The sequence below is a fragment of the Aotus nancymaae genome, unplaced genomic scaffold (assembly GCF_030222135.1).
Source record: "Aotus nancymaae isolate 86718 unplaced genomic scaffold, 86718_ANA_hifiasm-v0.15.2.pri h1tg000059l, whole genome shotgun sequence".
Taxonomy (NCBI): Eukaryota; Metazoa; Chordata; class Mammalia; order Primates; family Aotidae; genus Aotus; species Aotus nancymaae.
In genome coordinates, this window is record NW_026988473.1 from 15,251,987 (window position 1) to 15,267,969 (window position 15,983).

At 40.7% G+C, this 15,983-nt stretch overlaps 1 protein-coding gene across 18 annotated transcripts in view; it reads right to left on the reverse strand.

Moving 5' to 3' along the window:
* Positions 1 to 15,983, reverse strand: part of ATG13 (autophagy related 13) — a 67,998-nt gene that overhangs the window by 30,216 nt on the left and 21,799 nt on the right. For all 18 annotated transcript variants that reach the window (XR_010338315.1, XR_010338314.1, XM_064364976.1 and 15 more), the window contains 3 exons: positions 1,843 to 1,924; positions 754 to 834; positions 177 to 296 (listed from right to left, as the gene is read on the reverse strand). Coding sequence is in view for 16 of the 18 variants with exons in the window: in XM_064364976.1 (XP_064221046.1) it covers positions 177 to 296; positions 754 to 834; positions 1,843 to 1,911 (270 nt within the window). In the remaining 2 variants the exon portion in view is untranslated. The remainder of the gene's footprint in view (positions 1 to 176; positions 297 to 753; positions 835 to 1,842; positions 1,925 to 15,983) is intronic.

Here is a 15,983-nt window from a genome sequence, read left to right on the forward strand (position 1 = left end):
AAAACAAATAAACAAGCAAAAAAAAAAAAAAAAAACCATGACCCCCTCAGAGATTGAGAGATTGATAAGAATGTCAGAGATGGAAGGTGCAGGAATAAGACTAAGAAATGAATTGGACTCAGAGTGTGAGGAGTCTTGAGTACTAAATGAAGACACCAACCTGGCCATAACCTTACCTCAGATGTCTTAAGTGAAATCTCCACACACATAGACCTCCCGACAGCAGGCAGCTGCCCTGCCAGTGCCTTCTTTGCTTCATGTGTAACCTCTGGGATGTCTTTGATTGCTAAGTTGAACTGGAAAACAAAAGGGACTTCTGCATGAAACACTCACAAGAAAAATTATGGAAACAGAAATTAGTGTATGTTGGGTAACGCAAGTACTGCTGTGGCTGGTTAAGGAAGACAATTCATTCACTTCTCCCTTCACCATAAGGGATAATGCTGTATCAAAGCCCCACATTTCAAGTTGAAAAAGGTAATTACCATTATAAAAATTAGCTAAGATACAATTTTTGTCTTCTAAGGACTAAGCTTTTCACCTATCACTCCAGAAAATTAAGAACCAAATAAATACAGGATTAACATTCAATAAGAACATCCTTTTCAAGTAAATGGATCAAATGGAAAAGGTATATTTTAATGTTATTTATAATACTATAAATAGTATTACTTACTATTGCACTTGAGAACTTTACATTCATTCCTGTGACAAACACTACAGTATACACCTTAGTAAATAATAGAATTTTACCCAGTCTGAACCCGTTGGGGAAGAAGAAGAACGAGTGCAAATCTTTTCACCCAGTCGAGCCTGGACAATCACTTGGACAGTCTAAAAAAGAAAACAAAAATACAAAAAAAAAAAAAAAGATGAAAAGTCTTAACAAACTAATCTGGCTCCAGATCAGGGTTAAAATCCTCCCAATACAGGGTTTAAAAGATGCCAATTAATCATAAGTATACTTCAGTATAGAGTAGTATTTTAATTTTTGAGGACAGAAAAAATACTACACAGAAAGAATAACTTTATAAACATTCCTGAGGGTATAGTGTCAACCAATGAAAGGAATTATACGTCGAGGCTTGGAAACTGTAATACTCTCATATGGCAGAAAGGAAAGCTGAGCACGGTGGCTATGACATTCATAAAGAAATGAGTCCAACTGTGGTTTTAAATATTCACTGCCACGAACTTATAACATCATGGTAGATTTAAAACAAAAATTCCACGATTATTCATATCATTTGGCCCATATGGCAAAAGTCTTCCACATAAGTTTACAACTAAAATCAACTACATGGATTGTTCTATCATGGCAGTGGTTGAGAGAAGGAGTGACACAGGTGGAAATGATTTTTAGATTTAGGAAAATATGGCATTCAAAATTCAGTTTTAATTCCTCATTAACCAGGAAGGGAAGAATATATTAAACTTGAACATTTCAGGTTTAGTTGAAGCTTAAGGAAAGATGTCCAAAATGCTGCCTATTCCAGCTGACAGTCTTTGTTCCCACCCAAAAGGAACATACTGTGCCAATAACCTGGCATAACAGTTTGACATTTCTGCAAACAGCCTTGCAAAAAAAAAAAAAAAAAAAAAAAAGAAAGAAAAAAGAAAAAATTCTGAACAAGTAGCTGTGAAAAATTGGAAGCTACTTTTTAGCTACACCCCCAATACCGCCCCCACACCTCACAGTTTGGTTTACAACAGACAGAAGTATCCCTTAAAATGGGCAAGCTGCAAGCTGTTATGCTACTTTCCAAAGAGAGTTGTTCTCAAAAGGGAGAAGCACGGAAGTTATTTCTAACAGTTCTAGGCTCAAGAGAATGGACATATTACCTTGAGGGCAAAAAATTTAATAAACTTGTCCAGGTCCTTTCTGTCCTGGGAATTGAGATCAGTTTCCATTGCCTACAGGAATCTAAAAAAAAAAAAAAAAAAGAGAGAGTGAAAAAAATGACTAATACATTTAAAAAAGCAATAATACATCAAAGCATACAGAAATGGTATTGTCTACTAGCTTAGGAATAATCATGTGGGAGTGGAAGGAAAAAAATTTCCTTTAACTAAAGATATCAAAGTGAAAAATTCTGAGATACTGACTCTTGAGGAAAACAGATTCCACACAGAACTACATCTAGGAAACTAAAAAATGAATGAGAACATTCTACCTGAATCTGAAACTTTGAGCTTTAAATATAATTATCCATTCAAAACTATTTCATCATCCAGCAGATTTAGAACTAAGTTTTAATGAGACATAAACTTTGCTGAACACACATAAAATGAGTTAATTTATATTCCTTCAAAGCCCACTAAATCAATTTAACTTTGGGGAGTTATGGGCTTTTGAGAATCTGTTGACAAAAGCCGTTTTCTCCAGAAAAATACCTACTTATAGGAACGTTTGCATATAATTTCATGGGATTCATGGATTTCATGAAACACACCATAAATGCCCTCCCTGGCTGGCCACTGTGGCTTATGCCTGTAATTCCAACACATTGGGAGGCCAAGGCAGGAGGACTGCTTGAGCCAAGGAGTTTGAGACCAGCCTGGGCAAGACAACATGGCGAGACTCCATCTTTTTTTTTTTTTTTAAAAAAAAAAAAAAAAGCCCTCCCAGGTTGAAATGATTTGAGATGGTTTGATATAAAGAATGAATTTAAAGAAAGAAGAGCATGAACAAAGAGCTGTAAACAATAGAGAGCAAATTAGGTTTAAAAATATAGAAATATTAAGTATTCCAGTCTTCCAAAGGATTGGATATAGATGGAAAATGTTAATGGACATCCCAGGCCAACAGATAACATGGACTCCTGCAGCCGAGGGGTGCCATGTTTAAAACAGAACAAGATAGCCATAGCTGGAGGAGGGATTGGTCATGTATTCTTTGTTCTCAAAACCATGTATAAAAGTAGCACAGGACCTCCCTTTTTACAATCAAGCTGAACGGGCTGGAGTTTTCAATCCCAACATAAACTGGGCAAGGGCCCCCAACCTCCACCCCCTGAATTCCCTCAATCAGCCTTTTGAAAGAAATGTCTGACAGACTTCTGGTTTGCGACTTGAAAACTAACCAATCAGGGCTCAGCTCCGTCAACCAATCAGAACTTGGCTAGGCTGACCAATCAGAACTAAGCAAGTTTCAATCCTTCTTTTGCATAATTTGCATAAACAGACTTGATTGTAACTGCACACTCCCTTTGTTCAGCCAGTTTGCAAACTGTTCACTGGAATAAAGTCTCTTTCCTCCAAATTCCTTTGCAGAGAACATTTGTTCACAGGAAGTAATACAGCTGGCTGGGGCCAGACCATGAGCGTCTTAAATACAATCACCATCTAGAAGCCAGATCTGCACCTAGTGTGCGAGAGGTAGGAGCTCACCCAAGTCTTTTAACGAGAGGAAGTGACGCAGTCAGAGTGGTAACAATGTCCTGAATGGTGCTTTAGAAAGATAGCTTTGTGGGTATAAAGCAGAACACTTTTGAGTATGAAAAGCAGGGAAATCGGGGGGGGGGGGGGGGTAAGGAGGTTGGGGAGGGATAACATGGGGAGATGGAGGCAGCAAACCACATTGCCATGTATGTGTCTATGCAACAATCCTGCATGTTTTGCACATGTACCCCAGAACCTAAAGTGCAATAAAATATATATATTAAAAAAAAAAAGAAAAAAAGAAAAGCAGGGAAATCAGTTAGGTCCTTGGCAATAATTAAGGATTGTAATCAAGTCTAAAACTCTAGCACAGGCGTCATTTGGAAACAATATAGATGGGAGGTATTTTCAAGGAAAAGCTGATGGTCAGGTACGGGGGCTCACGCCTGTAACCCCAGCACTTTGGGAGGCTGAGGCGGGTGGATCACCTGAGGTCAGGAGTTTGAGACCAACCTGACCAACGTGGTAAAACCTCATCTCTACTAAAAATGCAAAAATTAGTTGGGCATGGTGGCACACGCCTATAATCTCAGCTACTCAGGAGGCTGAGGAAGGAGAATTGCTTGAACCCAGGAGGCAGAGGTTGCCGTGAGCCAAGATCAGGCCACTGCACTCCCGCAGTGCATAAACAAAGAGCTGATAAGATTTAATGGCTGAATGATGAAACAGGATAAAGGAATGGCAGGGTTTTAGAAATAGATAACTGACGGTGGCTCAAGCCTGTAATCCCAGCACTTTGGGAGGCTGAGGCGGGTGGATCACGAGGTCAAGAGATCGAGACCATCCTGGTCAACATAGTGAAACCCCGTCTCTACTAAAAATACAAAAATTAACTGGGCATGGTGGCGCGTGCCTGTAATCCCAGCTACTCAGGAGGCTGAGGCAGGAGAATTGCCTGAACCCAGGAGGCAGAGGTTGCGGTGAGCTGAGATTGCATCATCGCACTCCAGCCTGGGTAACAAGAACGAAACTCTGTCTCAAAAAAAAAAAAAAAAAAAAAAGAAATAGATAACTGAGAGGCTAGAGTTTCATTTAACAAAAGACAGGGAAGCCAGACTGGGAAAAGATTTTAAGGAAAAGAGTAAACTAAAGGAAAGCTAAAAGAGGAAATAATGGGTACATATTAAATTATTTTTTGGCCAGGCATCGTGGTGCACACCTGTAATCCCAGCACATTGGGAGGCTGAGACAGGTGGTGGATCACTTTAGACCAGAATTTGGAGACCAGCTTGGAACATAGCACAACCCATCTCTACTAAAAATACAAAAAAAAAAAAAAAAAAAAAATTAGCCAGACGTGGTGGCACATACCTGCAGTCCCAGCTACTCGGGAGGCTGAGGTTGGAGAACGGCCTGAGTCCTGGAGGTCAAGGCTGCAGTGAGTCATGAGCAATGAGCCATGACTGCTCCACTGCATTCCAGCCTGGGCCACAGGAGTAAAACTCTGTCTTAAAAAAAAAAAAAAGGCCAGGTGCAGGGGCTCACGCCTATAATCCCATCACTTTGGGAGGCTGAGGCGGGTGGATTACAAGGTCAGGAGTTTGAGACTAGCCTGACCAATATAATGAAACCCCGTCTCTACTAAAAATACAAAAATTAGCCAGGCTTGGTGGTGTGTGCCTATAATTCTAGCTACTCAGAACGCTGAGGCAGGAGAATCGCTTCAAACCAGGAGGTGAAGGTGGCAGTGAGCTGAGATTGCACCAATGCACTCCAGCCTGAGCAAGAGAGTGAGATTGTCTCAAAAAAAAAAAAAAAAAATTCAGGTATAACTTAGATGCATTGAAATGTACAAATCTTGGGTGTACAGGTCAAGAAATACTTTTATATGTATACACTCATATAACCACAAGCCAGATAAAGTTATAGAACATATCCAATATTCCAATACAATCCTCTCAGTCAAGTCCACCAACAGGAAATCATTACTGACCTCTATCACCATAGATTAGTTTGGGCTGTTTTGAATTTCTTATAGAAATAAACAATATTAACTCTTGTGTGTGGCTTTTATTCAACATTATGTCTGTAATACAATTCATCTATATTGTTGGGTGTAGCAGCAGTTTATTCTTTTTCATTGCTGCATAGTACCCTATCTCATTAATATAACATAATATTAAAAAATAAATTCTAGGCCCGGCATGGTGGCTCACACCTGCAATCCAAGCACTTTGGGAGGCTGAGGTGGATGGATCATGAGGTCAGGAGTTCAAGATCAACTTGGCCAACATGGTGAAACCTCGTCTCTACTAAAAATACAAAAACTAGCTGAGTGTGGTGGTGAGTGCCTGTAATCCCAACTATTCAGGAGGCTAAGGCAGGCTTGAACCCAGGAGGCGAAAGTTGCAGTGAGCCAAGATTACGCCACTGCACTCCAGCCTGGGCGACAAAGCAAGACTCCATCTCAAAAATAAATAAATAGGCCGGGCACAGTGGCTTACGCCTGTAATCCCAGCACTTTGGGAGACTGAGGCGGGCAGATCACCAGGTCAGGAGATTGAGACCAACCTAGCTAACATGGTGAAACCCCCTTTCTTACTAAAAATACAAAAAATTAGCCAGGCATGGTGGCATGCACCTATAGACCCAGCTACTCAGGAGGCTGAGGCAGGAGAATCACTTGAAACCAGGAGGAGGAGGTTGCAGTTGAGCCGAGATCACACCACTCTACTTCAGCCTGGGCAACAGAGTGAGACTCTGTCTCAAAAAATAAATAAATATAAATAAATAAATAAATTCTACTGATGATAAACGTCTGCGATATTTCCTGTTTTTAGCTATCATATTCTTGTATTTGTCTTTTGGTGGATGTAAACACTCACTGCTATCAGAGGCAAAGCTAGGAATGTTAATGGTGGATCACTGAACTTAAATAGACACTGCCAGAAAGGTTTAAAGTATCTGTACCAGTTCACAGTCCCAGCAGCAGTGTTTGAGTGCTATGGTTGCTATAAATCTATATACCACTTTGTAATACTGATCCTTTAATTTTAGCCATTCTGGTAAAGATATGGTAGTATCTCATCTAATCTGCATTTCCCTGATGACTGCAATTTCCCCTATTAGCATCTTTTCATGTGCTTAGCAATTTGGATATCCTATTTTATTATTATATTTTTTAATTTTGTGAGACAAAGTCTTGCTCTGTCACCTAGGCTGGAATGCAGTGGCATGATCGTACCTCACTGCAGCCTCAATCATCCAGGCTCAGGTGATCCTCTTGCCTCAGCCTATGAGTAGCTGGAATCATAAGCACTAGCTAAGATATTCTCTTTTGTGAAGTGCTAGTTTAAGCCTTTTGGTCATTTTTACCATTGGGTTTTCTTTTTCTTACTGAATTGGATTTTTAAACATATATTCTGTATACAAGTACTTTGTTGGATATACACACTGTAAGTATCTTCTCCCAGATGTGGCTTGCCATTCTGATGGAACCTGTTTTTTTATCTTTCAACAAGAGACTGAATATACTAATAGATAATGGCTATGAACCCTTTCTTAGAAGATTAACAAGAATTCTGGACAGAAATATAATTAACCATTAATCAGGCTGCACTTTGACCCACTTCCTTGTAACCATTTGCATCCTTACTGTTCTACAGATAGGCTCCCTGATGTTAGAATCAGAAGGGTTTTGTTTAAGAATTGCTTAAGTACATGGCCACTGTGGCTAACGCCTGTAATCCCAGTACTTTGTGGGGGCTAAGGTGGGAGAATCACTTTAGTCCAAGAGTTTGAGACCAGTCTGGGCAACATGGTGAAACCCCATCTCTAGAAAAAAATATAAAAATTAGCTGAGCATGGTAGTCCCAGCTACTCAGGAGGCTGAGATCAGAGGATCACTTAAACCTGGGAGGCAGAGGTTGCAGTGAGCCGAGATAGTGCCACTACACTCCAGCCTGGGTGACAGCAAAATTTTTATTTTTGTAAAAAAAAAAAAAAAATTGACTGGGTGCAGTGGCTCACACCTGTAATCCCAGCACTTTGGGAGGCTGAGGTGGGTGGATCATCAGGTCAGGAGTTCAAGACCAGCCTGGCCAATATGATGAAACCCCATCTCTACTGAAAATACAAAAATTAGCTTGTGGTGGCGCGAGCCTGTAGTCTCAGCTGCTCAGGAGGCTGAGGAAGGAGAACTGCTTAAACCAGGGAGGTGGAGGTTGCAGTGGGCCAAGATCATGCCACTGCACTCCAGCCTGGGTGACAGAGCGAGACTCTGTCTCAAAAAAAAAAAAATTGCATAAGCAGATCCTGAATTACAGCAGAATAGCTGACACCAAGCAGTTTAAAGACCCCCACAGAGAAACCAAACCAATGTAAGAATATAGTTTCTACCTTCTCATCTGAAAGCTCTAGAAGATTAAAAAAAAAAAAAAAAAGAATATAGTTTCTTCATCTCTCTGTGCCATGTCTTTACCCTGCATACTTAGACCAATCAATGATCTCCATACTTCAGTCCACTCTCAAACTCCTAAATTAAAACTCTAACCCCAAACTCCCTGGGGAGGCAGATTTGAGGGTTCCTCCTGTTTCCTCTTTTGGCAACCCTACAATTAAACCTCTTTCTCTGCTGCAACCCAGTGTTTCGGCATACTCCCTTGCTCCATGCATTGAACAATGGACCTATTACAGTTACAGCTGAACCGTGTGTGTATATATATATATATAAAGACAGAATTCTCACTCACAACCTGAAGCAACCAGCCCAAGAAGGCAACCTACTATCTAAACTAATGAGTCAATGATGTCAGACTATCTCGATTAACCAGTCCAGGAAGCCAACAATAACCACTATAACAACCTGCTCAATTCACAATAGCCAAGATATGGAATCACCCTAAATGTCTGTCAACAAGGATAAAATGTGGAGGCTGGGCAAGGTGGCTCATGCCTGTAATCCCAGCACTTTGGGAGGTCAAGGAAGGCGGATCACTTGAGGTCAGGAGTTGGAAACCAGCCTGGCCAACACAGTGAAATCCTGTCTCTACTAAAAATACAAAAATTGGCCAGGCACAGTGGCTCACGCCTGTAATCCCAGCACTTTAGGAGGCTGAGGAGGGCTGATCAGAAGATGAGGAGATCAAGACCATCCTGGCTAACCCGGTGAAACCTCATCTTTACTAAAAATACAAAAAATTAGCTGGGCATGATGGCACATGCCTGTAGTCCCAGCTACTCGGGAGGCTGAGGCGGGAGAATCGCTTGAACCCAGGAAGTGGAGGTTGCAGTGAGCCAACACCACACCAATACACTCCATCCAGCCTGTGTGACGGAGTGAGACCATGTCTCAAAAAAAAAAAAAAATTTGGAATATATATCATGGAAATTAGCCATAGAAAAAGAGTAAAATTCTGTCATTTGCAGCAACACGAATAAAACTGGAGAACAGTAAGTAAAACAAGCCAGGCACGAAAGACAAATACTACATGATCTCACTCATGTGGAATCTAAGATGTTGTTATTACACTAGTAGAGAGTAGAACAGAAATTACCAAAGGATGGGGAAGTAGGGTGTAGGATGATGGTGAGAAATTCGTCAACAGGTACAAGGCTACAGTTAGATAGGAGGAATAAGTTCTGGTGTTCTATTTCATAGCAGAATGACTGGAGTTATCAATAATGTATATTTCACAATAGCAAAAGAGAGGTTTTGTTTTGTTTTGTTTTGTTTTGTGAGACATAGTGTTGCTCTGTCACCCAGGCTGGAGTGCAATGGTGCGATCTTGGCTTACTGCAACCTCTGCCTCCATGGTTTAAGTGATTCTGGTACCTCAGGCTCCCTGAGTAGCTGCGATTACAGGCATGCACCCCCTCGACCAGCTGATTTTTGTATTTTTAGTAGAGACAGGATTATGCCGTGTTGGCCAGGCTGGTTTTGAACTCCTGGACTCAAGCAATTCACTCACCACACTCTTCCAAAAAGTGCTGGGATTACAGAGGTAAGCCACTGCGCCCAGCCAAAAAAAGAGGTTTTTAAATGTTCTCATCACAAAGAATAAATGTTTAAGGTGATTAATATGCTAGTTATCCTGATTAGGTCATCACACAACTTAGACATGCATGAAAACATGTATCATTATTATGTATCAATCATAAATTAAAAATGAAAACCAAAAGCCACTGGCCCAAAAGAACCATGACTTACTTAATACCCTATATTTTGGTCCCACCCCCTCCAACTTGGGACCAACTGAAGAAAGCCCAATATGTACCTCCTAACCACACAGGATGCCCTGCTTCTAATCAGCCTGTCTCCAGCTGCCCTATGCCAGGAGCCTCCAACTAGGGCACACCTGAAACCTTCTCCTCCCCCGCCACCACCACTATAAAGCTTTCCCACTCCTCTGTCCGCTTTTGAGTCTCTGCCAAATGCAAATGATAACAGCTGACTCTTTTGCTCTGAATAGCTTTTGCTTGTTCTCATCTGGGTGCTGTTTATTTCCATATTAAAAATAGCTTTGATGCACTTTGGGAAGCAGAGGTAGGCAGATCACTTGAGGTCAGGAGTTCAAGATCATCTTGGCCAACATGGTGAAACTCTGTCTCTACCAAAAAATATAAAAATTAATCAAATGTAGTGGTGTACTCCTGTAATCCCAGCTGCTTGAGAGACAGGCATGAGAATCACTTGAACTTGGGAAAAACTGTTTTGTTTTTTTTTTTGAGATGGGGTTTTTGCTCTTGTTGCCCAGGCTGGAGTGCACTGGCGCAATCTTGGGTCACCGCAACCTCCACTTCCCGGGTTCAAGCAATTCAACTGCCACAGCCTTCCGAGTAGCTGGGATTACAGGCATACACCACCATGCCCGGCTAATTTTGTATTTTTAGTAGAGATGGGGTTTCTCCATGTTGGTCAGGTTGGTTTTGAACTCCTAACCTCAGGTGATCTGCCTGCCTCGATCTCCCAAAGTGTTGGGATTACAGGCATGAGCCACCGCGCCTGGCCAAAATACATTATTTTTTGAAATAAAAAAGTGCTACACCTTTTCAATTTGCTTCAAATGATTGGAAAAAAAAGAGAGAGAAAGAAAAAATTAAAAAAATAAAGTGCTAACCATCAAATGAAAGGTTAAAACACTATTAAAATTGAGAAAAGAAAATAAATTTTTGCTGATCTGCAAATCATGAAGATATTCTGTATTTTCTTTCTTTTTTTTTTTTTTTTGGAGACAAAGTTTCACTTCGTCACCCAGGTTGGAGTCCAATGGTGTGATCTTGATTCACTGTAACCTCCGCCTCCCGGGTTCAAGCGATTCTCAGCCTCCCAAGTAGCTGGGATTACAGGTGCCTGCCACCATGCCAAGCTAATTTTTGTATTTTTTTTTTTTTAGTAGAGATGGGGTTTCACCATGTTGGTCAGACTGGTCTAGAACTCCTGACCTCAGATGTTCCACCTGCCTCGGCCTCCCAAAGTGCGGGGATTACAGGCATGAGCCACCACGCCTGGCCAATATTCTTCTCTATTTTCTTGTAGAAGCATTTTTGTTTTACCTTTCCCATTTGGATTCCTAATCCATCTCCAATTAATTTTTTATGTGGTGTAAGTTTGGGATGAAGGTTTATTACCTTTAGCCTGTCAGTTCAGTTTAATAGGTTGAGTCAGAAAAAGCAGATTTACCTGAAAATGTCAAGTCTGGAACAACGGTAAAGGTTAAGATAGGAACTAAGGTCAGAGATAGAAGTGGATATTCTCCAAAAGAAGAGATAAGTATAGCAGTCAATAAAATCAAGGTAACAGAGAAAAGAAAATAACAAAGACCCTAGACAAATATAAATATAAAATAATCAACACAGAACTACATAGAATTGAAAACTAATCAGAGAAATAGGAAGAAAAATTATTTCTAAGCAGTTTTCACTGAAATCAAGGGAAAATAAAAGTTTCAAGATAAAAGATATGGTCTAACAGTGTAACATTCTCTAGAAGTGAAGGAAAGAACTGAGAAAAAGGCTACTGGACTTGGCATTATGATGCAAATGACCTTTGAAGGCATGGTTTCTTAGAATGGTAGTAAGAAATGGATTCAGCTACTTCTGAGAAGGTATTTAAAAAGCTCAAACTGTTTGGTTGAAAGGATTTTCCTTAACATTTGAACCAGCAATACCATTACTGGGTATATTCCCAAAGGAATAGAAATCATTCTATTACAAAACCACAGGCACACATGTTCACTGCGGCACTATTTATAATAGCAAAGACATGGAATCAACCCAAGTGCCCACCAACAATAGACTGGATTAAAAAAATGTGGTACATATACACTATGAAATACTATGCAGCCATAGAAAAGAATGAGATCATGTCTTTTGCAGGGACATGGGTGGTGCTGGAGACCATTATCCTTAACAAACTAACAAAGGAACAGAAAACCACATACATACTACATGCTCTCACCTAAAAGTGGGAGCTAAAGAATGAGAACACATGGACACATAGACGGGAAGGACACACACTGGGGCCTTTCAGAGGGCGGAAGGTGGGAGGAGGGAGAGGATCATGAAAAATAACTAATAGGTACTAGGCTTAATACTTGGGTAATGAAATAATCTGTACAACAAATCCCCATGACACAAGTTTACCTATGTAACAAACCTGCCACTTGTACCCCTGAACGTAAAATGAAAGTTAAAAAAAAAAAGGATTTTCCCCCCAGGATAGGAATATCTAAACATATTTATAGGGAGGGGCAAGAAATCAATGAGGGGAAATAAAGCATGTAAGAAAGGAAATAATTATTGGAATAAGATGCCACAGGATAGTCCATTGTGATCAAGAACAGATTAATGGCCTAAAGTGACCCAAACTATAAATGACTGACCTACTGGAATCTGTCATTTGTAGATCTGGCTGCATTTGAAACATATACTCACCTCAGACATTCCTAACTTTGGTTAAAAAGAACACTAACAATTGTGCCATTGTACTCCAACTTAGGTGACAGAGCGAGACTCTGCCTCAAGGGGGAAAAAAAAAAATGTGCTGCAGAATCATACTGCCCTTATCTTACACTAAAGATAAGAATTGTATTCTCACCATCAGATCATCTTCCAATGCAAACATTATAATGGCACGAGTCCAATGACTTTTTGTACAACTGGTAGCATAGAAAAGATTATGTAACTGCAGTTATTGAGCGAAAAAGGGTGCAGTCTCCACTGGGGAAAAAGTTATATCCCAGAGCTACTTGTTCTCTTAAGCCCAGTTAACCAAGCAGTCAATTCATCCTCTAAAATGTAAACATATGTAAGGTTTACTTTATGGTTTGCTCTTTGCAAAATTCTTTGAGTGCTCCTAGAAATATAAAGATAAATTTGATATAAACATTAAAGAAACCTGCAATTGAACACTTCCTTTCTTCTGCTCTTTACTATTAACTGTCCAGTTACTAAATCCTGCAACTACTGCTATGCAATTTTTTTTTCTGACCCTCAACTGCAGAATATGCAATTTTTTTTAAGAGATGGGGGCCTCTCTATGTTGGCCAGGTTGGTATTGTACTCCTGAACTCAGGCAATCCTAGTTACCCTGACTTGATTCTGCTAATGTATATATTTATCAAAACATCACTGTTTCCCATGAATATGTACAACAATTATTACGTATTAATTAAAATAAAACTTTAAAAAGACTGAGCATGGTGTTCACGCCTGTAATCCCAGCACTTTGGAAAGCTGAGGGTGGGGGGGGACCATATGAGGCCATGAGTTCGAGACCAGCCTGGCCCACGAGGCAAAACCCCGTCTCTACTAAAAATACAAAAATCAGCCAGGAGTGGTGGCACATGCCTGTAATCCCAGCCACATGGGAGGCTAAGGCACGAGAATCGCTTGAACTTAGGAGGTGGAGGTTGCAGTGAGCTGAGACAGCACCACTGCACTCCAGCCTTGGTGACAGGGTGAGACCCTGTTCCCTAGCCCTAAGCCCCCACTTAAAAAAAAAAAATACTAGGCCAGGCACAGTGGCTCATACCTATAATCCCAGCACTTTGGGAAGCCAAGGTGGGTAGATCATGAGGTCAGGAGTTCAAGACTGGCCTGGCCAATACGGTGAAACCTTGTTTCTACTAAAAATATAAAAAATTAGCCAGGTGTGGTGGCAGGCACCTGTAGTCCCAGCTACTCGGGAGGTTGAAGCAGGAGAATCACTTGAACCCGGCAGGTGGAGGTTGCAGCAAGCAGAAATCTCACCACTGCACTCCAGCCTGGGCAACAAGAATAGGACTCTGTCTCAAAAGGAACAAATAAACAAACACTTAGGCCAGGTGCAGTGGCTCATGCCTGTAATTCCAGCACTCCGGGAGGCTTAGGTGGGTTGATTACTTGAGTTCAGGAGTTCGAGACCAGCCTGGCCAACATGGTAAAACTCCATCTCTACAGATGTGTTGGCGCATGCCTATAGTCCCAGCTACTCAGGAGGCTGAGGCAAGAGGATCGCTTGAACCCAGGAGGCAGAGGTTGCAGTGAGCTGAGATTGTGCCACTGTACTCTGGCCTGGGTGACAGAGAATCCATCTTAAAAAAAAAAAAAAAGGAAAGAAAATTAAACTAAAAGAGAAAAAGAATCCCATGCAAAGTCAGCTGAGAAAATAGGTTATGTGATTTTGAAAAGGTGATCAGAGGCCTGCTGGTTCTTTCAGCGGAGTCTAGTCACTGAAAGAGGCAAATGGTGATCCTGTACCAATATTTCGATATTCAGGCTTAGGAAACTAAAACTTTTTTTTTTTTTTTTTGGTGCACCCTTGGCAGATTTTTTTTTTGACTAAAACATTTTTAAAATTTATTTGTGGTCTTAATGAAGTAAAGGAAACTAATTTTATTAATTCAATCAAGGCTGTGGGGACAATACAAGTTAAAAGAGACTGTTTATATACCATAATTTTTTTTTTTGAAACAGGGTTTCACACTGTTGCCCAGGCTAGAATGTAGTGGCGCAATCATAGCTCACTGTAACCCCAAACTCCTGGCCTCAAGCAATCCTCCCACCTAAGCCTCTTGAGTAGTTGGGACCATAAGATCACACCATCATGCCCAGCTAACTAAAAAAAAATTGGGTGGGGTGGGCAGGCACAGTGACTCACGCCTGTAATCCCAGAACTTTGGGAGGCCAAGGCAAGTGGATCATGAGGTCAGGAGCTCGAGACCAGCCAGACCAACATGGTGAAACCCCACCTCTACTAAAAAATACAAAAATAGCCAAGCATGGTGGCAAGCGCCTGTAATCTCAGCTACTCAGGAGGCTCAGGCAGAAGAATCACTTGAACCCGGAAGGCGGAGGTTTCAGTGAGCCAAGATCCCACCATTGCACTCCAGCCTAGGTGACAGAGCAAGACTTTGTCTCAAAAAAAAAAAAAATCTTTTTTAGAGACGGGGGTCTTGCTCTGTCACCCAGGCTGGTCTCAAACTGCTGGCCTCAAGTGATCCTCCCATGCCCATCTCCCAAAGCACTGGGGTTACAGTTGTGAACCACTGTGCTGGGCCCATGATTCCAATTTTTGAGAAAGTAGAGAGAAAGGGACGTGTCGGGTAACAAGGATATTATCTTTCCTAAAAAGAGACTGTTTAGGGAAGTAAAATAGTAGCTGGTATTACCCCACACTATAAACTTTACATATCCTTCTCTACCACAGGAGCAGGTAGCTTGGTGGTTCTATTGCCAAAAGTCTAGAGAGCCACCTGACCTGACAAGGTATATATTTGACTTTCGTTTCTTCTGACTTTGCAGACTACTTACTGCCACAATTCTTGTTATGGCCAAAATGACTGTCTACATTAAGGGTGGAGACTCCTTGACAGCATAGGTTTTAAAGCCACACATCAGCTGCTAGGAGACTAAGCCAAAGAAAAAGGTTTTAGGTTGCCACTTACTTCAAATCAAGGCCGCTTTACCTTTGAGCATTCTAGTCTCTCATTTACTTTGCAACTTTTCTGCAAGTTCTTCAAATTTCTTGCCTCTTTCCTGCTAATATACTGAATAGGTAAGTTCATGTGAGCTGCTTACTGTCTTGTTAATAAAATTTTCTGTCTTAAGGACATAACCCAATTACTATGTATAATTTCAGATTCTCACAAAAAAAATTTATGTAGTTCCCACTCACATATAATTGATTAAATTTATGTCACTGTTTCTAAAATGGCTTAATTAGGGGAAAAAAATTTATACTCTATAATGCTCCCACAAATATTGCTATCCCTTTAAATTTCATCTATACTTATTGTCCCGTGACTTGATACTCGTAGGTTTTCTTCTCTTAGAAGTAATCTCATTTAATTAAGATCTTTCTTCATGACAAGATAGTTGCATAATAACAAAAACTATTTATTGGCTTTTAAATTGCAATTTCAATTTTGCAACATCTCTGCACATCACTTTTGCAAACAGAAATTCCTAACAAATAACACTTTGAGGTTCCCAAGTGTAAGAGACTAAATGCTTTTTGTTTGTGTTTTGAAACAAGGTCTTGCTCTGTTTGTTGTCCAGGCTGGAGTGCCTTGGTGCCATCATAGCTCACTGCAAGCCTTAACCTCCTGGGCCCAAGTGAT